Source organism: Camelus bactrianus, chromosome 16, assembly GCF_048773025.1.
Source record: "Camelus bactrianus isolate YW-2024 breed Bactrian camel chromosome 16, ASM4877302v1, whole genome shotgun sequence".
NCBI lineage: Eukaryota > Metazoa > Chordata > Mammalia > Artiodactyla > Camelidae > Camelus > Camelus bactrianus.
Genome location: NC_133554.1, coordinates 32,589,826 through 32,613,192, shown reverse-complemented (window position 1 = coordinate 32,613,192; position 23,367 = coordinate 32,589,826). Strand labels below are relative to the sequence as shown.

At 52.3% G+C, this 23,367-nt stretch overlaps 2 protein-coding genes across 2 annotated transcripts; one reads left to right on the top strand and one right to left on the bottom strand.

Annotated features, from left to right (window-relative positions):
- Positions 1–54: 54 nt before the first annotated feature.
- CDK5RAP3 (CDK5 regulatory subunit associated protein 3) lies at positions 55–8,963 on the bottom strand. The gene is made up of 14 exons (XM_010960527.3): positions 8,852–8,963; positions 8,580–8,625; positions 6,655–6,786; positions 6,275–6,375; positions 5,850–5,898; positions 5,011–5,189; positions 4,565–4,701; positions 4,241–4,385; positions 3,773–3,883; positions 3,278–3,356; positions 2,591–2,679; positions 1,022–1,227; positions 480–651; positions 55–392 (listed from the first exon to the last, which is right to left on the bottom strand). Exons 1-14 carry the CDS (start codon positions 8,855–8,857, stop codon positions 327–329), a joined length of 1,518 nt encoding a protein of 505 aa, XP_010958829.2. The 5' UTR covers positions 8,858–8,963; the 3' UTR covers positions 55–326.
- Positions 8,964–18,202: 9,239 nt separating this feature from the next.
- On the top strand, positions 18,203–23,023 carry PRR15L (proline rich 15 like). The gene is made up of 2 exons (XM_010960526.3): positions 18,203–18,430; positions 21,847–23,023. Exon 2 carries the CDS (start codon positions 21,871–21,873, stop codon positions 22,171–22,173), a length of 303 nt encoding a protein of 100 aa, XP_010958828.1. The 5' UTR covers positions 18,203–18,430; positions 21,847–21,870; the 3' UTR covers positions 22,174–23,023.
- Positions 23,024–23,367: the final 344 nt, after the last annotated feature.

Here is a 23,367-nt window from a genome sequence, read left to right as displayed (position 1 = left end):
ATGAAATGTGGGCACGGCCTCAATTCCAGGCCCAGCGAAGGTCACTATCAGTAGTGAAGCAAGGGTCCTTTCCTCTTTTATTAAGTCCAACTAGATAACGAGAAGGAGCAGAAGCTGTGGTTTCAGGCTGATGGGCCACAGGACCAACCAAGACAGCTTCTTGCAGAGACTACAGCGAGTGCCAAGGTCACCATCTGGGTGATGGTTCCATCAAGGGGCTTTCCATCCTCCAGCTGGCCTGGCCTCTTGTCGGGAGGGGTCCCTGGCTGTCAGTCCCTCCTCTGTCCTGAAGGCTGAGAAGACTGGCAGGAAGAACGGGGATCATGTCACAGAGAGGTTCCCATCAGGTTCACGGGGCGCCCGTTGTACCTCTTGGAAATGTCCGCCTCAATCTGAAAGACAGTGATACCGAGTGGGCGGGAGGCAGAGGCAGGGGGCCTCGCTCTGTGGGGACCGGGCAGGTCTGCCTTTCTGCTCACCAGCTTCTGCAGCTCCCTGGTCTTCTCCAGCAGCAGGTCCAGCTTGGGCTCCAGGGCTGCCTGCTCCCGAAGCGCTTCCTGTTGCTTCTGCACCATCAGCTCCTTCTTCAGAGCCAGCAGCTGGGACTGCTTCAGCTTCTGCTGGAGGAGCTCAGTCACTCGGTCCACATACCTGGGCGTGGCACTCAGGTAAGTGTTTGGTGTCACTGTGCAACCTGAGCGTCCCTGTCCAACTGTTAGAAAAGGTGAGCCCCAGGAAACCAAGTGTCTAATTGGCTCTCAGCCTCCGCATCCTTCAATCTTTTCTTGTAAGGAAAACCACTTCCGGTTCCCTATCCTACCTGGGAAGCAGGTTCTGTCTGCCTACATCAAACCATCCCACCTTGCCCCAAAGAGAACCCCCATCCCCGGTTGGGATGATGCCATTATGGGAGGCAGGGATGAGGTCTAAGGGGTCATGGAGAGGAGGAGACAAGGTCAGGGATGCCCAAGATGGCAGGGTCCTGCCCTCAAACAGCCCAGTATCAAGGGGAAAGCCAGACCTCGGTGAGGCCAGGATCATAAACAGGTGCTGCATTCGAAGACTGGTGAGCCGGCCAATGAGATCCTGCAGCGCCGACACCATGGTGACCATCTTCGCTTTGGTCTGGCCCTGCAGGATGGCTGGAGCCAGCTGGAACTGGCTCACGGACAGGATGTCTGCCTCCTCACTCATCTCCACTGCTCTCTGGGACAAGAAGATCTCGAGCTGAGGACAGAAGAGGATTTGATTCAAACCGAGAAAAGAACTCAGAAGCTAGGCCCTCAGACTGCTCAAAATGAAGAATAAGCTGAGTGTTAGCCTCTAGTTGTGGAGTTACTTTCTCTGAACACTTTTATTGCTGGAAACTCACCAATTATCACATGGGAGTTTGGGGCAGCCTCCCCTGCCACCTTTCAGTCCCCCATTGCTATCTCAGGCCTGACCACACCACAGACCCCTCTCCTTCCTCCCAGCCTGTGGGTCAGATAACTACAATGCAGAGATTCAAAGGGTTGTCTCTGCCCCAGTGAAGATATTTTCTCTCCACAGGAAGAATGAGATTTAGGGAACAGGAGTCCATGTTTGAGAAGCCCTGGATTAAGAAAAGGCTAGGAAGAATCAGAACCAGCCACATGTCTTGTCACTCTTATTCGACCATAGAAACTTGATCCCTTTTATCGTCCTAGCCCCTTGCTGGCAGTGGGGGTGCTGGGCAGAAAGAGAGGGAACTGGACTGGATTGGTGAGGACAAGGCCTTTCATGAGGCCTCCCCAGCCAGCAGGCCACCAAGAGTGAGAAGACCCAGAGATTAACAAAGGCCCCCAGCTTCCCAGTCCCACAAAGAAGGTCCAAGAACACTGGCCTCTTACTCTAGGACATCTTAGCCATAGGGATGATACACAAACGAGAACACATCACTCCAAACCTCCTAGTTCCCTCAGAGTAAAAGCCACAGTTCCGACTCCCTTCATCTCTCTGAGCTCTTCTCCTTCCCCCAGCCCCCTGCTCAGCCACGGCCACCTCCTTATTCGTCACACATGCAGGGCAGACTGCCACCTCAATGCCCCTGCAGCTAGGCCCCCTGCCTGGAAAGCTCTTCTGCCTGACATGGGCCTGGCTCTCTATGCACCCCTGCAGGTCTCAACTTATGGATCACCTTCACAATAAAGCCTTCTCTGACCACCAAGAGAAAACCACAGCCCTTCCCAGCACTCCCCATTTCCCTCCCTGGCTCTCTTTTTCTCCGTAGCACTGATGTTAACACCTAACATACTACATATTTTACTTATTTGTGTTGTTTCTTGTCTGCCTTCCCCACTAGAGTATAAGCTCCATGAGGCCAAGGACTCTAACTGTCTTGTTCGCTGCTCAGCCCCTACAGATGGTACCAGGGGCTTAGGAGGTACGTGATTAACACTGTTGGACAAACGGGGAAGGGGGGCATCCTGATATGTGAGCCCTTGCTCCAGAACAAGGAAAGCATTCAGCGTCCTTCATGCATACAGGAAGGGTCAGGCCAGGTGTCTGGAGTGATGCTGCCTATGCTGGAGCCAGGCCTCCCCCCACGTCACCCAGGGGACAAAGGTACCTCCATGAGCTCATCAATGAACTGATTCCGGGTCTCGGGGTATTCAAGAAGCGTCAGAGCATCTGGGCCCCTAGCAACACCTTCTGGAGCTGCCAGGAGGAGAGAGAAGTGATCAAGTTGCTGAGGGCTGGAGAAGACCCTTAAGTTTGAGAAGTCCTGGTGGGTGAACATGGGCACAGACTGCACTAAAGCCACTTCCTGTTCCAACCCAAGTCGGAGGGGTTACCCTTTCCCACATGTCTCAGCCCTAATCAGGCACTAGAGTTGACCCCAATCTGTGAGGAGGACCACAGAGCTGAGCTCCAAAGAATGGCAAGTTCCTCCCCTCTGGTGAGCGTGAAGTCCCGTCCTGCACTGCCCTCTAGTGGCTGCGATCATGGCTACAGCCTCTCAGCTTGGGAGAGGGGTCGGTCAGCGCACTTGGAAACACCTCCCGCAAACTGCCCCCGCCTCCCGCCCCCGGCAGAGAACAGCAGACCCTCATTCAGTGTCCAAAAAGTTAAGGGTTTATAGACTTAATTTTAAGAACTTCTCTCCATCCTTCTCTCCATCCCCCTCCATCCCATCATCAACGAGAGTTTGAAAAAAACAGGTAAATGTTCAAGAAGTCCAATCTTAGCAGTGCATTTTTTGTTTCTAGAGACACAGGGGCACTCCCTGCCAGGGCTGCAGGGACCGTGCACTCACCCTGGGTTCCGGCTTCCAGCACTGTGATCTGCAGAGCAGCGGCATCATCTCCCCAGTCTATCTCATCACCCCCTGTTTCCTAGGTAAAGAGCAAAGGACCCCAGCGGTGCAGGGAGAACTTACTCCCAGCAAAGGGAGCTGGAATAAACCAAAGCCCTCAATAATAAGTTCAGTGATGGCACATTTCAACCATATGAAGGACTTGCAGCCCTGACGGAAGTGGCAAAGATGGCAGTGTGGGCCCACGCAAGTTGCTACCCTCATCCCTGCTTTGTGGGTACCAACTGCCGATCCCCCCACACCTGCCCCAAACACTGGAAGAAAGGTCAAAACACTGATCTGTCACTATGGAAACTCTGTCTCCCTCTGGACTACACCTGGTCTGAGAGCTATGAACTTCAAGTGATGCCTTTAAAGACAGATAATACTTTTCTTATCACCAAAGCAGCAACCACAGGAAGTCCTCAGAGAGGTGGACCAAGAGGGCATGCTAACCTTTGAGTCGGACTCCAGGGAGATGCCCCAGTCAATTCCCACAGCCTGGGCAGAGATGCCAGAGTCAGCCCCTTCAGACGCCGCCTCCACCCCGAAGTCGCCCCAGTCAATCTAGAAGGGGAAAGAAGTGTTAGCTCACAGAAAACAATTCCCCGAGGCCTTCCCCTAGGCCTCGGCCGCCTCAGCAGGGAGCACCAGCACACTGTGGAAACGGAACGGCCTCCAAGCTTCCCAAAGGATAGCCCATCTTCAGAGAGCTCACGGGACTGAAGCGATCCCAGTTCAGAGCCCACCCGCCTGCTGGCCCTCCTCAATGCTCATCTATTCCCTGGTCTCAAGAAAGCCAGAAAAATAAAGAAGTAGGGCCTTCTCACAGGAATACCCCTTTCTTCTCTCTGGACTCTGGATTCAAACTGGACCTGGACCACGTCTGAGGGGAGGAAGCGGCTCTCACTCGGCCTGTCTTACCGCGTCGTCCTCCACCTGCTCAGGAGGCTTCTCAAGGTGCGGCCGCTCCACCACCGAGGGCTCCGAGCCGGTCCTCCACTCATACACCGTGGAGTTGCCCCGCGTCTGCACATACCGCAGCATTGGCAACACCTGCTCTGCGGGGCTGCAACAGAGCACACGAGTGACCCTCCTGCCGCCCACATGTGAAGCCAGCGCTGGGCTCAGCCTGGGCCATCAGGGCAAGTGGGCAAGGCTGCCACAGGTTCAAGTGGAGAAGAGAGCACAGACAGGGGGAGGAGGTGAACTCTCCCCTGGCTCAGGAGAAACTGAAGCCCTCATTACCTTTCACACACAAACCCCACGCAGGCCTGGTACAGATCAATGGCTTCCCCTAGGGACTGGGCCCCCGCCCCGATCTCGGCCAGCTGACTCGGCAGGTCCTTCACCAGGGCCAGCAGTTCTCTCCGGACGTTGTCCCCCTAGAGAGGACCGAAGAGGTGGGCTCAGACACAGGTGGTGGGAAGCAGAGACCAATAGATTAAAGAAAACGCCTGAAGACTAGCAATCGGCAAGAAACTGGCCCAGGAAGGGCACAACCGGGCTGAGAGGGAAGCCCTTTCCAGAAGCAAAGGAGTTGGGCCCAGGAAGACAGACAGAGGCCCCGGGTGTCTGTCCTCCCCGGCGGTAGCTCACGGTGATGCCGGCTTACCGTGACACTGGCTCACCATGATGCCAGCTCACTGGGACGCCCTCACCGCGATGCCCGCACCATGATGCCGGGGGCTCACCGTGATGCCGTACTGCTTGCACGAGTGGTAGAACTGCTCCCGCATCTCAGCGGCCCCCGCCTGGCCCTCCTCCTCCTTGCGGCTGTATTCTTGCTGCAGCTGCTGGCACTTGGCGATCTGCTTCTTCAGTGAGGGGATCTCGTAGTTGACATTCCGAACCAGGAGGCTGGAGAGTTCAACTGAGAAGGGCCCAGGAAGTTCACCCCAGGCTCCCACATCATAAGGCAGGCATGCCCCAAGGACTCACACAAATATTCCCCAGCGTGGTGACAAAGTGCACAGGGTTGGCCTCCCAGCTCCTCCCCTTCCTGCCTGTGCATCCCAGGACAGTCATTTAACCTCTCTGGCCCAATCCTCTTCTATAAAACAGGGACAATAGTGTGTATCATGAGGATTAAGGAAGAGAATCCTTATAAAACACAAGTACAATTCCTTGCATTTAGTAGGTGCTCAGTAAATATTAACTACTATAATTATTTATACTATTATAAAACAACCCAAACTGCAGCTGGCCCTTTAGTTACTTTCTCAGGCATCTGACATGGCCCCCAGGACAACCCGTGCCTCTTCGGCTCAGGGTAGCAGAGGGAGTGAGTCATCAAGAGGTGAGCGGTGGAAGACCCCCCTACACCTGCTCGGTCAGGCTCGGCAAATGCCACCTGCCCGGTGGCGGTCCTCCTCCCAGCACTCTTCATGGGATTTATTTTTCCCACCTCACAATCATCTACACCCCAGCCTCTTCCCCGACATGGACTGTGCCTCCCAGAAGCCCAGGGTCTCAGAATTCAGGGAGTGGGTTTCCCCATGGATGCTGGGCCTCCCAGGTGGGGCCACTTTACCTAGGTAGGTGTTGTCCTTCTCATACAGGGCTACAATCTCCTGCCAGTCCTAAGAAAAGAAAGGGGAAGTGAGCCGGAACAGCACTCAGCAGCCGCATCCCAGCTCCATCCCCCAACTGGGGAGGCTCTCCCACTCTTTGCATCACATCAGGCACAAACTCCTTGCCCTTCTTCATAATTCTGGCTGGACCACCCACTTTATTTTAAGAGTGTGGCACCAATGAGCGATTCCCCAAAGCAGCAGGTCTGAAAATGTACACCCAGGGGCAGGACCTGCTTTTGGCATAAACTATGGAGAAACAGAGAAAGTTCAGGAAATATTCCACGTTGGCATCTCCAGTGGATCTTCAGAGAGACCAGACTGGGCTCTGACCCCGTGGTCCAGACGTCTCCAGCTACACATTACCACTGTCGCCCACACTTGCCTTCATTCGCTGTGAGGAGTACCGGCCAAAAATATTTTTTGTGGAGGCTTCAGTGCCTTTGAGAAGCTCCACGATTCTTAGGCAGTGGAAGTAGTGAATGTCTGGAAAGCAAGGAAGAGCAAAGACTTCGGGGATTACAGTCTCTTCCCCACCCACTCTGGCCAACACACATGGCTGACTCGTGAATATGCCAGTAACTCTGGCAGGCACAGCCCTCCCCTTCCTTACTTTGTGTTGGAAACCAGCGCGTATACCCCCAAGTAAAAATCCCTCTTTCTTTAGGGGTTAGTCCTGTGGCTAAACAAAAGGAAGCAGCCCAGCTGATACATACTACCCCAGGAAAGAGGGGGGTTCCAGTAATGTAGCCCCTAAACACTCACAGGACCCAGAGAGCAGCTGGGCGATCTCCTCGCTCTCCGGCATGTCCTGGATGGCAGCATTGATCTTCTCTCGGATGGTTAACACCAGACTCTGCCACTTCAGGTTGCAGTGCCTTCTGTCCACCAGCCAGTCTGCATGAGAAACACCCAAATCACCGCATTCCCATTCACGTGACCAAAATTTCATCACTGATTCAAGTGAAATAGGCTAAGACATTGGCTAAGAGTTATATTCATATCCGGTAAGGTGTCGGGGGGTCACAGGAGGATGGGAATGAAGACAGACCCAAAGGGATGCCTGGGGCTAAACAGACTCTGGCAACCTGACTTCATCCGCCGTGTGACTTTTATAGAGCAACTCCCTCGACACCGGGATAAAAAAAAACTTTAAATTCGTCCTGACATCAAAGTGCCACTTTTGACCACTCTAAATTCTCCACAGTATTTTTGCTTCTATGAGTAATTATATCTTTCTTACTGACAGAGAATGCTATTCAACTTCCACTTCCTCAGGGCTGGGATTAACCATGACAATGGAAAATACAAGATGATTATGCCAAGGACCAGATGAATGAACGCCTGCAAAGCCCCTAATACCTTCAGCGCCCTAAAGACTAGGTAACACTGGTCTGTTCTTACCAGTGAAACACCATCCTGCACACATGTATACCAATGTGACTGACCTCCTGGATTCTGGGCCCAGATTTGTGTTTTTAGTAGAGGGTGTGGGTGGATGAGAACCCTGCACATTTCCTCAGTAGGAGAGAGCTAAGAGCTAGACTTTGTGGTCAGAAGATCCTGGCTTCTAATTATCAACTTTCTTTGGCAAGTCTCTCAACCTCCCTGTGCCTCAGTTTCCCTACGTGTAAGATGGGTATGATAAAGATACTGAGTACTAGAGGGAATGAAGGTAAAATACTGGGCACTGTGCCTGGCACATGCAAGGGCTCAAGAAGTTATAAGTGATCCTCATTTTCACAATGCCATCTACATAAAACAGCACCTGGTACAGAGGAGACCCTCAGTGCATGATTATGGTTCCATTGGTCCTTTTCATGACCAATAACAAGCACATACATCAAGAATGTACATCTGCTGAAGGGCTGGGACAAATTCGAAATGAAGCTAAAGGAGCTCACTAAGGGGCCATCTTAATAAATCTGCCAACTGGCCAAACACCGGGGTCCCACTCTAGCTACCAGTTTACTCCCTCTGCTGTATTCCTCTAAAATCTTCACCAAGAAAAATTCCGTAGATGTCACAGAAGAAGCAAAGACATGAGGCAGTTAAACATATGTAACCTTAATGACAAACCCGGCATCAAATCAATTAATCCAATGATTTAAAAATCCAGGAGCTGTGTACTTGCCCTGGACGGGTCAGAATCAAGCAGTCCTTCCCTGGCTCTGAACTGGGAAGGAGGTATGTAAAACCAGATAGAGACAGCAGGGAGATGGCCTGGCCACTAAGTTTTTTTTATTTAAAAAAAAAAAAAAGTCTTTTATTCCAACTGGTTTTATGTCCCTCTTCTTCCTAAAATCAAGAGGAGATGGAAGTTTTAAAAAAGAGGTTTCTTTCTGGCATTAAACAACAACAAAAAAGCATAAGATGCTGGAGCCTGACTTAGATTCTAATTTCAGATCATTCAACAGCTGACCATTTTTAAGGTAAGCCCTTACCCTCTCTGCGCCTGAACGATATGACTGACAACACATGTTATAAATGTTGAAGCTGAAAACGCAGGTCAGGTACAGACCCGCTCCTCTTAGAGAGGCAGGTCGGGCCACAGATGGGGGCATAGAACAGGGCAAGTGGTCAGCGCCTCAACAGAGACCTTGGGATGTCTGGGCTCCAGCTGTTGGTGACAGGGGGCAAAGGACCGGGCCTCCCCCTTCAGTCGGCTGAGCGGGGGCGCCCCTTCCTACCGAGCAGCTTGTTGGTCTGGATGTCGATGGGCACGTGCTGATGGTCCTGGCAGGAAAGACGGCGGGGAACAGGGCTTGAGCGCTGGGAAGGGACGTGCCACTCGCGCGCTCATTTCACCGACCCAACAGCCACCCTGCGGGGCCAGCAAGACCGGCCGGGGAAGGCTGAGCCCGGGAGGGAGCCCCGAAAAGCAGGTCAAAGACGGACGGGTTGAACTCAGTCCAGAGGGTCCCAGACCAGCCCCCCATTTCCCCAGCTCCTGTCCCCCGACCTGCATCGTCCCTCCACTTCCGCTTCCGGCCAGAGACCCAGACCTGCCCCGCCTATCACCAATTCAGCGATTGTGTGGCTGAGCCTCACTTCAGGCACAGACTGGCCTTTTTGAGCCACGTCACCGGCTTCCTCAGAGCCAATCGGGGCGCGAGCTCCACCCCTGGACTCAAGCCCCACCCACCACGGGGCTCCTAGTGGCTGAGCCCTGGAGGGGCGGGAGAAAAGGAGACAGCCAATGGGAGACGCGAGGCGGGCTCAGGGCTTGGGAGGGGCAGGGGCGCCAGGAAAGGCTTGCAGTGACGGCGTGTTCGCGGCAGGCGGCGCCCGAGAGCCGATCCCTGCCGCTTCCAGCCTGGCAGGCACTGAGCCCTCTGCGCCAAGGATTAGCGCGTTTGCGGACAGGGTCTTGGCGCCTCGCTGGGCGACCTGCAGGTCTTTAGAAACGCCTTCTTGTCTAGCCTTGCTTTACAGTCCATCGATCTTAGTTTGGAGGTCTCTTGTCGCTCTTGTCACACATTGCCATCTCATTCGGTTTATCTAATAGACAAGTGTTGAGCACCTGCTACGTGTTGTGTGATTGGGGAAGGGAACGGGAGGGAGGAGGGTCAAGGGAGGCGACTCAAAGATAACACCTAAATTGAGTGTTAAAGGAAGAGCTGCAGAAAGTGGGCGATGTGAGAGGGGTGTTCCGGGTGGAGGAGAGTACAGACAAAGCTTTGCAGACCACAGACTGCAAGAGAGGTGCAGGGAACAAGCAGCCGGAACTGACAACATAATTGGCAGGGTCCAGTGCCAAATGAAAATGCAGGGCCCCTTGTTTATAAATATGAACGATTTCAAGAGGGCACGCATAGGTCTGGCACTCATGATGCCAACCCTGCAGGGAAAGGCCAGCCTCTGTCCAGTGGAAAGTATGAGGTAGGGAGTGACTGGAGAAGAGATTTAAAGGCAGAAGGGTCGTATCTTATATCCTCATTAAGGAACTTGGACTTCACACTGGCAGACAGAGAGGAACCACTGGAGAGGTTTAAGGGTTTGAGGCTTGAGGTAGGGAGGGACCTGTACAGATTGGCTGCAAAGAAGATGGAAGTGTGGGAGATAAGACTGGAGACAGGAAGACTATCAGGAGGTTTTTATGCTAGATTAGGGCCTGACCTGGGACAGAGGCACGAGAAGGAAGAGAAGTTCCGGATTTGAAAGATGTTTTGGAGGAAAATGGACAGGACTTGGCAATCGGCTGTGTGGGTGGGGGAGAGGGACAGCAAGGATGACACCTAAGTGGTTAGATGGGAGTACCCCCATCTAAGACAGGGATGCAGGGTGCTGAGCCAAAGGTTGAGGGGGACGGTATGTCAGCTTTGAACTTGTAGGGTTGGTGGTGCTGGGAGACCTCCCTCAGGTGAAAAGTGTGCAGGAGGCACTTGGGTCTATAGCTCTGGAGTTCAGGGAAGCCATGGAGTTGGGGATACAGCTTTGGAGAGCACGGGCTGACTGATCTGTGGTCCAGGTGCTGGCTGAAGCTGAGGGAGCAAGTGAGATTGGGCAAGAAGTTGGTAGGGTGAAGAGAGAAGATGGGCTGGGGAACTCCAGGGCTGGGTGTGCCAGTGTGCACCTCTCCCCTTCCAGGCTGTTAGCTCCCCCAGGAGGCTCTGCCTGGTTCTTTCCAAATGACCCCTCCACCTCTGCCTTAGTGCATTACTTGGGACTCAATAAATTTTTATTGAGCTGCATGGTGTGATAGGACAGTGAGAAGACCTAGATTCCTGCCTAGTGAGATCTTGGACCATTTCCATAACCTCTCTGCCAGCCACAGTTTCCTCCCTGACTATCTTAGAGTATTCCTATTTACAGGCTTAAATAAATAAACATACTAGATGTACATAACTCTTTATAGTTTATGGCATGCTTTCATACATTTTCTTTTTTGTTTGTTTATTTTTGTTTTTTGGGGGAGAGGTAATTAGGTTTATTCATTTTTATTTATTTTTTAATGGAGGTGCCGGGGATTGAACTCAGGACTTTGTGCGTGCTAAGCATGTGCTCTACCACTGAGCTATACCCTCCTCCCTTCATACATTTTCTCATTGTTTGCAAACTCTGTGTTTGTGTATGAAACATTAATCATTATTGTTACAGAATGGTTGAAAGACTTCCCTAAAAATGGCTCATAGAGCAGAACTAAGGGCCTCCTCAGGACTCTCTCATGGGAATTTGGCTCCGATCTTAAGAGTCCTGACTCAGGCTGTAGGAATTGCTGGGGCTCCCCCATGATTAAACAAACACTTTCTGGGCTCCAACTATGTGCTCCTGGCTCCCTGGGACATCCCAAGAAGCATGGCCCTGCCCCACCCTCAAGGTGCATCTCTCCTCCTTGAACCAACAGGCAGGGCAGGGCAGGGTGAGTCTGCAGGCCCAGCCCTGGTGAGTTGGTGGAGGCAGACCACGGGCACTTCACCTCCACCCACCTCCCCAGCCGGCAGTGCCCCGGGTGACTCACGTGGAACAGAAGGCTGTTTGAGAACAGTTCTGCCCAGCTGCTGGCCTGAGGGTGGTGGCCTCGGAGAGCATAGGAGTGTGGTTTTTGCACAGTATCTGCACCGTTTGTCCTTTTCCAAGGCCATAGAGCACCTCAAGGCTGATGGGCAGATAAGCACACAAGTGGTCTGGCATCCAGGGCATCGAGGTCCCTGGGGCCACCATCATCTGGAAGGTGGCAAGGAGAGGATGTAGGGGGCTTCCAATTGGGAATCTCTCAATTCTCTGCTGATTTAGCAGGTGGGATGCTGTCTGGGGGAGGGGCAGGCAGCACAGAGGCAGATGGGGAGGAGCGAGCAGGCCTGTGGCAGCTTTGGACAGGAAAGTACAGAGCCCCAGGGTACTATGTGTTCAGGCTGCCTCGCCATCCTTTGTGGTGCTTGTTAACTTGCTTATTAAGTGATAGTCATGCGTCGCGTGCCAGGGTAGATCTAAATGTTTTACAAGCCTTATCTAATTTGATCCTTCCAACAACCTTGAAATGTGGGTACTGTTATTAGCCACATTTTAAAGGCAAGGGAACCAAAGCTTAGGTAGTTAACTAACTTGTCCAAGATCATAGCTGGTGGTTGCTGAGGCTGGGATTCAAATTCAGGCCTGCCTGGCTCCCCAGCCTGCGCTCTTCTCCGAGGGATGTGATTTCCCCTGCAGACCCACCTCCTCCATTCACACAGCTCAGCCACCACAGCCTCCCGCCCGAGGGCCTCTTCCTCCCTCCTCTTCAGCCTGATTCCCACTTTCTCCGTGTTGTTGGGCCAGGCACTTAGAACCCCCACCCTTGTAGTCCCTGCCCTTTTCCAAAGTTCTTTATTACCACGCCCCATTCAGGGCAAGAAGGCCCATGGCTTATGTTCCTGGCATGGCCATAAAAAAGAAGTTTCCTCTTGACATTCAGATAATCCATATGTTTATTACTTTATGGTCCACGTCTTCTGTGTGTTTGCTGACAGCCACACTGACTGTAGGGTGTGTGTGTGTGTGTGTGTGTGTGTCTGTGTGTGTGTGTATCTATCTGCCTGCTGGAGACTCTGAAAGCTCTGGAAACTCAGCATTCTCAGCTGGGGCTCTTTCTGCTAGCAGTGTGACCTCTGGGTGGTTTTTTTTCAGTCTATCTCCCCAACTAGTCAGTGAGCATCTTGAGGGCAGAGTTCATCTCTGTAACTCCAGCACCTGGCGTGACACCTGACATGGAGTGTCAGGTGCTTGGTGGATGCTTGTAAAGGAAGGAAGGAGTGAAGGTGCAGCAGGTGCAGGAAGGCACTTAGTGGTGAGTGAGGACCATGATCACTCGGTCTGGGAAGAGGGCTATGTATTCCCCGCTCTTTTCCTCACCCTTCCCTCTACAGCTCAGGACTTGGAGTCACTTGAACTAGAGGGGAGAGTTCAAGGTGAAGACATCAGAGCTGGTTGGCTTCATGAGTTAAGCACAGGCCAGAAAGCCCATGAGGGGCCAGTCAGCTGGGTTGTGCTCTGGGGCCAATAATTGCCCCATAAACCCTGGCCAGCCATGCTCTCCTCATCCCTTCACCTTTGTTAGTCTTTTGGGGAAAACAACTCACTGGGTGGCCTTGTGAATTGGGTCCAAGATGTCATCTTCTCAGGATGCCACTGCATTTTATTGTTTCATCCTTCCCATCATGGCAGGTGGAGGGAATCTGCTCTTCCAAGGGGAGGGAAACCAAGTCCACAGCCCAATGCTCCATCTATCAGCTCCTTTCCCATATGGCTCAATGTTAGGTACTCTCCACTTGCCAGGCACTATTTGCCAAGATGCTGGGGACCTTAACATGAAAACATAGTCCCAGCCCTCAAAGCAAGTGACAGTATGATTTGTGAAGGGCTCACCACATTCTAAGTCCCATGACAGCTCGCCCAGAGCCCAGCACTGTGCTCATGCAAAGTCAGTGCTTAAAAAAATCAGTACAAACAAAACACGAGGTATGCTCAGAGTGCTCAGGGAACAGAAGGAAGGAGTAGCCAACTCAATTTCAGGGCAAAGGCGTGGGAAGGGGGTGGAAAACCATCAGAGCAGGCTCCTGAGGGAAGTACCACTTGAACTGATTCTTGTAGGATGGAAGGGGATTGCAGTAGAAGGGAGAGGAGAGAGGGGTGGAGTGTAAGTGATGGATGTCATTCTAGAAACAGGGAGTAAATAACACCACAAAGCACATAGATAAGAGAGAGAGCATGGCTGTTCCAGAAGAAGTTTATTGTGGGAGTCTGAGATGTTTATGGGAAGAGTGGAGAGAAATTAGATTGAAGAGATTGGCAAGGTGAGACAATGAAAAACCCTCAGGTCCATGACAAAGGGTTGAAATTTAATACAATAGACCAGGGTTCCCAACCCATAGGCAGCAGATGCCTGGAAAGATAGAGAATTGTGCAGAGAGTCCAGGAACCCATAAATGCAGTTGTGTTGTTTTACTGCGTCCTATGGGCAGGTGGAGAAGTCTTTCTACATTGAGAAAGGATCCTTTCAGAGAACAGGAAGCCCAGACGGCCAATACATGTATGAAAAGATGATCAGTGTTATTAGAAATTAGGTGTGTCATTAACTAGGGCTGCTGGGACAGATGCCCACCAACTAGGTGCCTTAAAATATCAGAACCGTGTTCTCTCACAGTTCTGGAGGCCAGGAGTCTAAAAGCAAGGGGTCAGCAAGGTTGAGTCCCTCCAAAGGCTCTGAGAGACAGTCTGTTGTGTGCCTCTCGCTTGGCCTCTGGTGGTTGCAGACAATCCCTTGCTATTGTGGCTTCATCGCCCCAGCCTCCGCTCTGTCGTCACATGGCGTCCTCCCTGCGTGTCTCTGTATCTCTCCTCCTATAAGGACATTAGTCCGTGGATTGAGGGCCCACCCTAACCTAACCTCAGCTGAACTAATTACACCTGCCAAGATCCTATTTCCAAATAAGGTCACATTCTGGGGTTCTGGGTGGACATGAATTTAGGGGGGACACTATTCAATCCAGGGAAATGCAAATACAAAGGCACAAAGATTACGACTTCGCTCCCATCATATTGGCAAGTATTAAAATGCCTGTCTGTGCCTCAGGTCATGTTCACCAGAGGTAGGTGAAGGTCTGGGGGCAAGATGCTGACTAGGGATCATTTCCTAGGAGAGGAAGCAGACAGAAGTAGGATTGGGCAGAGGGAGAAACCCACCTGTAATGCAGGCCTGAGAAAGTGCCAGGGAGTTTACTGGGGAGATCTGGATTGAGTATTGGCCCTCCAAGTGCCCTTCCTGGGGCTGAAATGGCTGGACTTCATATCCCGGCTGCAGGCTGCCCTAGAAGGGCAGGCTTTGGGGAGAGGGGCTCTCTGCAGCTGAGGCAGGCCCTGAAGTTGCTGACAGCTGGAGGCTGACAGCTGAGGAAGGCAGCAAGTCCCTCCTCAAAGGGGATCTGGTTGGCACACTCATTGTCTACCACACTCTGACAATACAGAGATGGTCAAAACAAAGAGTGTGGCAGGCCAAAAATGCTCCCCGCCACCCCCCAGGATGTCCACATCACATCCCTGGAAACTGTGAATGTGACCTTATTTGGAAAAAGGGTCTTTGCAGATGTAATTAAGGAAGGATCTTGCCATGAGGGGGGACCACCCTGGGTTATCCGAGTGGACCCTAAATACTATCACAAGTGTTCTTGTAAGAGAGAGGCAGAGGGAGATTAGACACATGGAAGAGGAGATGGTGATGTGAAGATGGAGGAGGAAGAGATTGGAATGATGTGGCCACAAGTCAAGGAAGGTAGCAAGGAACTGAGTGTCCCTGAGGGATCATGGCCCCTCTAACAACTTGGCCTTAGCCAGTGAAACTGATTTGGGACTTCTGACCTCCAGAACTGTGAGAGAATACATTTCTGTTGTTTAAAGCCTTTGAGTTTGTGGTAGTTTGTTACAGTGGCCACAGGTAACTAACACAAAGAGTAATGGACGATTGCTAATCGGGCTGCAATGTGGTGAACACACTCAGAGGATCTGAGTTCTCACGTGTGGAACATTTGGAGCAGATTCTGGAACCCAGTTCCCATGAATATTGGCTGTTTATACTCCCACTGCCCACTGAGGGCTCCCTGAAGGGACGAGTGGCAACCTCTCCAATGGCAGCCTCAACACCCACCTCAGACCCACCTCTGCCCGCCTTCCAGCTGCACCTGGTGTAGCCCCCACAAACCAATCTTTGGCCTTGCCTCGCTTATCACCGACCCGGCTGGGGGACCCCCAGGATCTCCTATTGCCTGGCCTCCCAGAGAAGGGGGAGTGCTGAGGAGAATGGCAGCCCCCCTCTTCCCCCTGCTTTGGGAAATAAATATCCCTGGAGATTAGATCTAATCCCTGAGCTGAGATCAGTAAAATAGGAAAGATTTGTCAGGTCAGATTAGACCTGTAATCCAATGTGGCCCCATGGCCACGTTCCCCAACAGGGCACCAAGGTCCCTGGGGGCTCCCGCAGGTGTATTTTACTTGCTTGACTCAACAAGGACAAATTTCTGAAAATGCACACATTGCATCTTTGTATATGGAATATCATACTTGAGCTGGTTTTAAGAAGGTGCATTAAAAGGGGGAGAGTACTATAAAGCAATAAATCATCCTTGTGGGGGTAATCTGTTTCAGGGATAATCATAGTTTCTAGCCTTATCTCAAACTCCCCTCCCAACCCTGCTCCTCCAGGAAATAAATCTCCCAAAGGTCAGGGGTTGGGCCTGACTTTCCAGGCTGGTCCCTCCCAGGACGGGGAGGGGGTTGGCGCCTCCACAACCACACCTGGACCTGGTGACGTTCTTGGAAGGGCTGGCCACATGGGTGTCCACTGAATCCTGCCCACTGGGGCTCCTTCTCAAGTGTGGAGCTGAGATAGCAGGATTCTGCCCCTCCCTGGGTCGTGGACATCAGAGAGGCCTACATTTTGGAGTGGGCAGAATGAGTGCTTCCCGCACAAGCCCCCTCCTGTACAGATGGAAATGGTGAGCTGGCCCTTGGTTACTGTCCCTTGGGCTAGTGCTTCTCCCAATGTCCTTCCAGGAGCTTCCCAAGACCTGAGCTGTAAGTTTTCAGCCTCTCCTGATGTCTTCTGGGCTGGACATTCCACTCTCAGATAGACCAGGCTTTCAGAGAAAGTGACAGATCTAGAAAGCTGTGGGTGCCTTCCTGGGACAACTGTGTATACCTCTCAGAGTGGCAGGGGAAACTTACAAAACAGTATCTTCAATTCACATAGACCCCCGGGGAGGTGATAACCTCATAGCAAGTCTGCTGCAGCTAAAACCACAGGAAGTGAAATAAATGGGTTTTCTCTCACATTTGCCTGCCCCAGGGAGAGTGGGACAAAGGCAACTGGCTACATTAAGAATTTCTTAAAGACAATACTGTTGTTTCTCACTTGCGTTTTAAAGCTTGCATTAAGTGCTTACTATGTAAGGTCTGAATCATTGATAGATAATTCTGGGCTCAAGGAGCTAAAATTCTATAAGGAAGGCAAATACACAACTATATCATTGCAGTACTATCTATGTACATATATGTGTGTGTGTGTACATATATCATCAGTCATGGTGTATAGCATGGTTAATAGAAGCATGTGAATAAGCCCTGTAGGAACAAGAAAATTCCTGGTGGATTAGGGGGCATATTGATTCAGGCTTTGAGGGATGAATAGGAGTTTGTCTTGATTTACACAGGGAGTAGGGAAGCCATTCCTAATCTCACCTTCTCCAGCAGCCTCTGTACCCAGGATGGAAGGCAGAGAAAGGCCTAATGTGCGCATTCAGGGAGGGCTGGGAGAGGAGGCTGCAGAGGCTGGAGGGGCCCCATCCCAGAAAGGCCAGGCCAAGTGGATCCCTGTATGGACCATGGGGAGCCTTTGAAGGACTGTCCACCTGAGGCTGGGGGGCAGGGGGCCCTAAATAAGATGGAGGCAAACACAACCTAAGAGGCCATGAGAAACTGAGCCAGGTAGAAGCAGGCTTGGTGATGATGGGGCAGGTTTGAGACTTGGTTAGTTAGAATTTAAAATGTAACTTGGAGGGAGAGCCAGGGAAAGGGAATTATATGTCTTTTCTCTCCCCAGTGCCTTGCTCCGAGCCTGGCACATGACACAGTTCACGTACACACATACCCAGTCCGTGGAGGAAGGTAAGATTTCAAGGCCCCCGATGCCTACCTCTCCGAGAGAGAAGAAGGGGATGAGGGTGCTTGAGGTTGTACTGGGTCTGGAGAGCCTGGCCTAAGGAGGGGCTGATGCCCCCGCCCCTGCCCCTCGGGAGATCTTGAGGAAAGCCCTTCAGGTCAGGAGAACCACAGCCCCCCACCCAGCACCCGCCTGAGGCTTAGGGTGGGAGCAGACAGCTTGGGAACCGGTCTGCCAACCAGTTTAACCAGGGACCGGTTTCGACTCCAGAGTTCAAAGGAACTGAGTGCACCCCATCCTTCCCGGGCCAGCGGGAGCAGCGGCCCTTAACCCTTTCCAAATTGTGCCTGGGGCAAAGTCCAGGTGGCAGTTCATGCTGGAAAGGGGTCTGGCCTCCTTGGGGCATGAAATGGGTGGGGCTGACCTTGGCTGTAGCGGTGGGGTGCAACCAGGCACCTGAGAGGGGGGAAACTGAGGAGAGAGGCTCCCACGTCTCTCCTCCCGCAACCCCCTCCCACCCCAGACTTCCCCTGGGATTTCCTCCTCCAGGCTAGGCGGTCCCTGGAGGACCCTGGCTTCTGGGTGGGTACGGGGCGCTGGGATTGGATTTCTGGGGTGATGAATATTCATCAGCCAAGACGGCTCCTGCTTCTGTTTACTTAGCCGGGAGGGGCTGGGTTTCAGGTTCACCTTGACTCCTGGAGCTGCAACAGAGCAGGTACCGCTCCTGCACCTGTTTCTCCTGCACCTGCCACACAGCTGCTCCTACCCAGCTGTCCTGGCCTGAGTCTTGCCTGGCGCGGCACCCCGGAGGCACTGCCACCTCCCAAGTCTCCCTCCAGGGCAGCTCCTACACTCAGCTCCTTCTCTAGGGAAGCTCTCGCCTCCAGCCCGGAGCAGTCGGGATTACAGGTACAGGCGGAGGGTGGGCAGGTGGGGAAACCAAAGAAAGCACAGACTTGTCAGGGCACCCAGTTCTGCCTCCATGGCTGACAAGCCCAGCTGGAAGGGGGAACCAGGCATGCCTGCCGGTCCCCATCTCCCCCTAGGTGGGCAGGCAGAGCTCAACTCATCCCACTGGCTTCTTGGAGTCAATCCAGGCCTCCAGCAGAGCTCCTTCTGGGAAAGTTTCACTCCAGAGCAGTTCACTATTAACTCTTGCTGAACTGGGGCCTTCCACCTCCTCCCCCTCCAGCCTGGAGGACATTTCTGGCTGTCTGGTAGGAACATCTCCCTGTCCTATCCAGGGTACCGCAGTCTTATGCAGAGTGAAGAAGCACCACAGGGACCCTGCAGAGAGATGGGGGTCCTGGGTTTTGTCTTACGACATAGAAGCTGACTTGCTCCCTCAACCCCGTTCCACTCTTCCACCTCCGCCCCAGTCAATGGTTAACTTGTCCCAGCTCAGTAGGGGCCCAGCCCAGCCTGGGCGAGGCTCTTAGAGCAGCGCACAGAATCCAGCTGACATGGTGGGGGCTGTCCTGGGGTGCCCACATGCATGCCAAGGTGCTGACCACTACAGGCGCGGGATGGGGGTGGTGGTGACAGGCTGTCCCAAGGCCCTTTGTGGGTTCTCAAGCTGTGCAAATAACGGAGGTGTAGCTGGCATCCTCAGGGCTGATTCCTATCATCCCATAGATTGTAAGGCCCCAGGGCAAGGGCCCAGCCCTCAGCTTGGCCTGCTCAGGGCTCTGCACAAGCAGACATGTCATCAAACTCTAGGTCTGTTCAAAACCCCAAGTACCTCCCCTCCCCCGGCCCCCCAGCCTCCTGTGATTAGGCCTGGATATGCAGTTGTAGGCATCTCGCTCTTTGCAACTTTGGATACCTGGAAAGTTTGGTTCGCATATCTTTTTTTTTTCTGAAGCAAATCAGATTTTATACTATCTTAGGGGTAGTTCACTATTTAAAAGAATCTTATAGCTGGGTTATTTTGTAAAACAAAGAGTAGTCTACTAATGTATCTGTTCTGCAAACAGACTGCATAGGTCAGGCTTGCCTAAAGGGCTTACATGTGCTCACATGTCCTCCTGGACAGAAAGGACAGTAAGGCCTGGCGGAAAAACATCCTGGACAGACCAGAGTTCAAGGCCAGGAGCCAAGGGCACCGATGCCTTGGTGCCTTGGTGAAGGCCCCAGGGCAGGGTCCCAGGGCTATTCCAACCTCTCTTTGTGGTTTTCTGACAAGTTCCTTGTGATCTATCGCTCCCTTTACTCCAAGGAGAGTGGATGCCAAGTTCAAATACCTGTGAAAGCGGGTATATTTTAACTGGCATAAGCAGAATTCATGTTGTCTCAAGGAGCTAGGCAGTTTGGTGGTTACTGTCATTCAAGAGCTGAATCCTCCACTCCCCAAGTTCCTTGGCAGCCCTGGATGGGCGGTGGTGGGGCTGTGGGACTTGCCCCAGACCAGGTGGCAACTGGGGCACCCACAGGCCAGGCAAGTGCCCCGTCCCTCCTTCCTGGCCCTCCCCACAGCTCCTTCCAGAAACCCATTCTGGAACACCAAGTTCCGTGCAAGGCTGTGCTAAGCCCAGATGGGGCAGGCTGCCAAAGCAAAGCTCTCAGGCTGTCCCCTCAGTGCTCACCTCTCCAGGGTGCCCTAAAAGTATTTATTTGACCACTCACTCCTCCTTCACTTTCTAAGTGGGAGCTGTACTAGATCTCCCTGGGAGTCTCTTGTTACTTGAGTTCAGCTCGTGGGACAAGGTGGGATCTGCTTCCTGGACAAAGAGGTGGGAAGGAATCCCCTGGACATGTGCTCTGGGCAAGGAGATGGGTGTATGCAGCGACAGGGGACCACAACAGCAAGGGGGCATGGATGCAGGCACTCAGATCATTTCAAGCCTAGGTCAGCATCCTGCTTTCATTTTTCCTGAATTTGATATGTTCCCCCTCTAAAAAAAAAAAAAATCCATACTCAATATGGAAAATCTGAGAATCAGATAAATAGGGAGGAGAAAATATCTCCTTCTCCTTCTGCACAACAAAAACTGGTGTTAATTACTTGTCAGATTTCTTTCTGGTCTTTTTAGAAAATTTAGTTCAGACCGTCAGTTTTTAAAAGGAGGTGATACACTTGCCTGGGCTTGGGCCAGCTGCCCAGCTCGCTTTTTGGTGAACTGTGACTACTGTACCTTCTTCCTCAGGACCTTCTCAGCCCACACCAGGGTCCTGAGAACCAGACCACCAACCTCTCCAGGCCTGGAAGTGTCTCCATCTCTAGTCACTCTGCCTGCTCTGTCATTGATCTTAATTCCTTTAGTCTACTGTCTCTTGTTCTTGAGACATCCAGGCAACTTCTCCTGCCAGAACTTCCACTAGCTCAGACGGCAACTTGGTGGGACTTAGTAAAAGGTGAGGCCTCATCTGTGTCAGGATTCATCATGTCGTCTGTGGATTTCAGCCTGCCTGCCCCACCTCTGTGGGGTATCCTTATGGAGGATCCAGCCTGTGATAACCACATCCCACATGTACCTCTTGGCTCCCCCAGACCTCTTTTCAAATTTTCAGATCCCCTTAAAACCCCTGTCTTCACAGAAGCTGTACAGTGAAAGGGAGCCATCCCTCAGTAATTATTACATTACCATAAGGTTTACTGTGCAAAGCATGCCTACCTCGTGGGCAGAGATTAACATTAGAACTAAATGTTAGGCTGGAAGGGACAGGGGAGGACAATGAGGTCCAGAGAAACAACTTGCCAGAGGTCATGAGGCTGGAACAGTTGCCAGGACCTCCCACTCTCAGTCTCAGGTTCCTCCCCGTTAGAAAAAACCCAGCTGCTCCTTTAGTCCCGCTGGTCATCACTGGGAAGCCCAGATTACTCTGAACAACATAAATATTTAATTTCGTAATGAATTCCAAGCAAAATGCTCAGAGTGTTTCTGTCCATCTGATACCAGCTGGTATCTGTCCACTTCTGGTAGCAGGGCCAGGAGGTGTAGCGGGAAGAGCTGGGGAAGGTGTCCAAGGCCTGGTTGCTGTGTGCCCCGGGCAGGCTGTTCACCTTCCTGCAGCCCTGACAGGCCTGGAGTCTCAAAGCTGCATGACAGTGGTGTGTGGTTGTCCCATTGTCCCCTCCACCTGGCTCAGATGGATTCCCCGTGGGTGTTTTCTTGGCCACCTCTTCCCCAGACCCTCTCTCTCCTCATATTTTCCAAAAATATCACATTACTTACCTGAATCCTGGGTTCATTTGGCCCCTCCTTCAACTCTTTCAATCCTGGCTATTAAAAGAGCCCCTGGTTAGGAGACTAAAAAGGCTGCTCCAAGCGACCTGCCCCTTCTCCCCACTGACCCCTTTCTCTCCCCAACCCCTATTCCTGTAGAGCACCCTCAGGTCTGGAAGCGCCATGACCGAAGTTGGTTGGTGGAAGCTGACTTTCCTCCGGAAAAAGAAATCCACTCCCAAGGTGCTCTATGAGATCCCCGATACCTATGCCCAAACTGAGGGCAGCGCAGAGCCCCCGAGGCCTGACGGCGGGGACCCTGACAGCCACTTTAACACCCGCCTGGAGAAGATTGTGGACAAGAGCACAAAGGGCAAACACGTCAAAGTCTCCAACTCGGGCCGCTTCAAGGAGAAGAAAAAAGTCCGAGCCACGCTGGCGGAGAACTCCAACCTCTTTGATGACAGGGAGGGCAAAGGACAGTGAAGGGGGCCAAGGAGGATGCTAGCCACCTCCTCGCTCCCTGCCATCAGCCGGATCTGAGACAGGAGCTTGCCACGCTGGCCTTTTTTGGCCACAGCTGAAACCGTGGGGTAGTTGATGCCTGCTGGCGGGAAATATCTGGTTCTAAGTTTGTATTTATGTGCTCCAGCTTTCTGGAAGGCCTGAGAGATCCCAGGCCCTCCCACCCTCCCCCACCACACTCAGAGGCACTCCAATTCAAGGATGAAAAGTCCCACTCAGGAAGGACAGCCCTCCTCAAAGCAGTGGCAACACCGGCAGGGAGGTGGCCATAGCAAGGAGTGGAGAGGAGGAGCCGGACAGACCTCCCCGCCTCCCCTCCCAGGGCACAGGGTCAAGGGTGAGTTTGAATTGCTGCTCCTTCTACTTTCTCTACCTGTGACTGTTCCTTGGGTCAATTCTGAGAGTATATTTTCCAGAAGCCACGTGATGGTGGGTGGTTTCCTGGAGCTGAGGCGGAGGTGCTGAACTTGAGCTCACCTACTAACTCAAGTGGGAAACTTCCTGGAACTTTGCCCTCACGAGTGCAGCGGGGAGGGGACCCTGCAGAAGGCCAGATGAGGGACCCCTCGGGTTCCCGCACATACCCTCAAAGGGAAGCTGTACTGTCCCCAGGGGTCCAAACTCGAAAGGGGGTGGGAGAGCTTTGGCAGGAGCTAAAAGCAGCCAGTTCTCCAACCCCTCCTCCCCCTACTAGTATTTAAGACGGATCAGCCCCAGAGATGAGTCCTGGAGCCTTGAATTTTGTTTAAAAAAAATAATTGTAGGTTTTTCTCTTTTTGTAATAAACAATGCTGCAAAAGCAGAGAAACTATTTATGCTCTTGTCTTGCATTTACTGAGATGCTGTTTTTCAGGCCTTTACTCCCTTCATGTAAGTAAAATGGAACTTTGTGCTTAAACTTCCTTTCCAGCATGAGAAAGGGTCCCCAGGTGTAAAATGTAATACCTGGGTCACTAACTTCACCACCAAGCCTCCTGCAGTATCTGGGGATGGAGAGAGCAAAGGAAGGAGCTATGTACACCCCAGCAGTCAGTTCTTTCTGGTCAACAGAGGGGCCATCAGGGGCTCCAAGAGAATGGAGCAGACAGACGTTTGGTGACTGACCCCACAGACTCAGTGGTTCTGTTTGGGATCAAGATTCAAATTCTGGTTTCC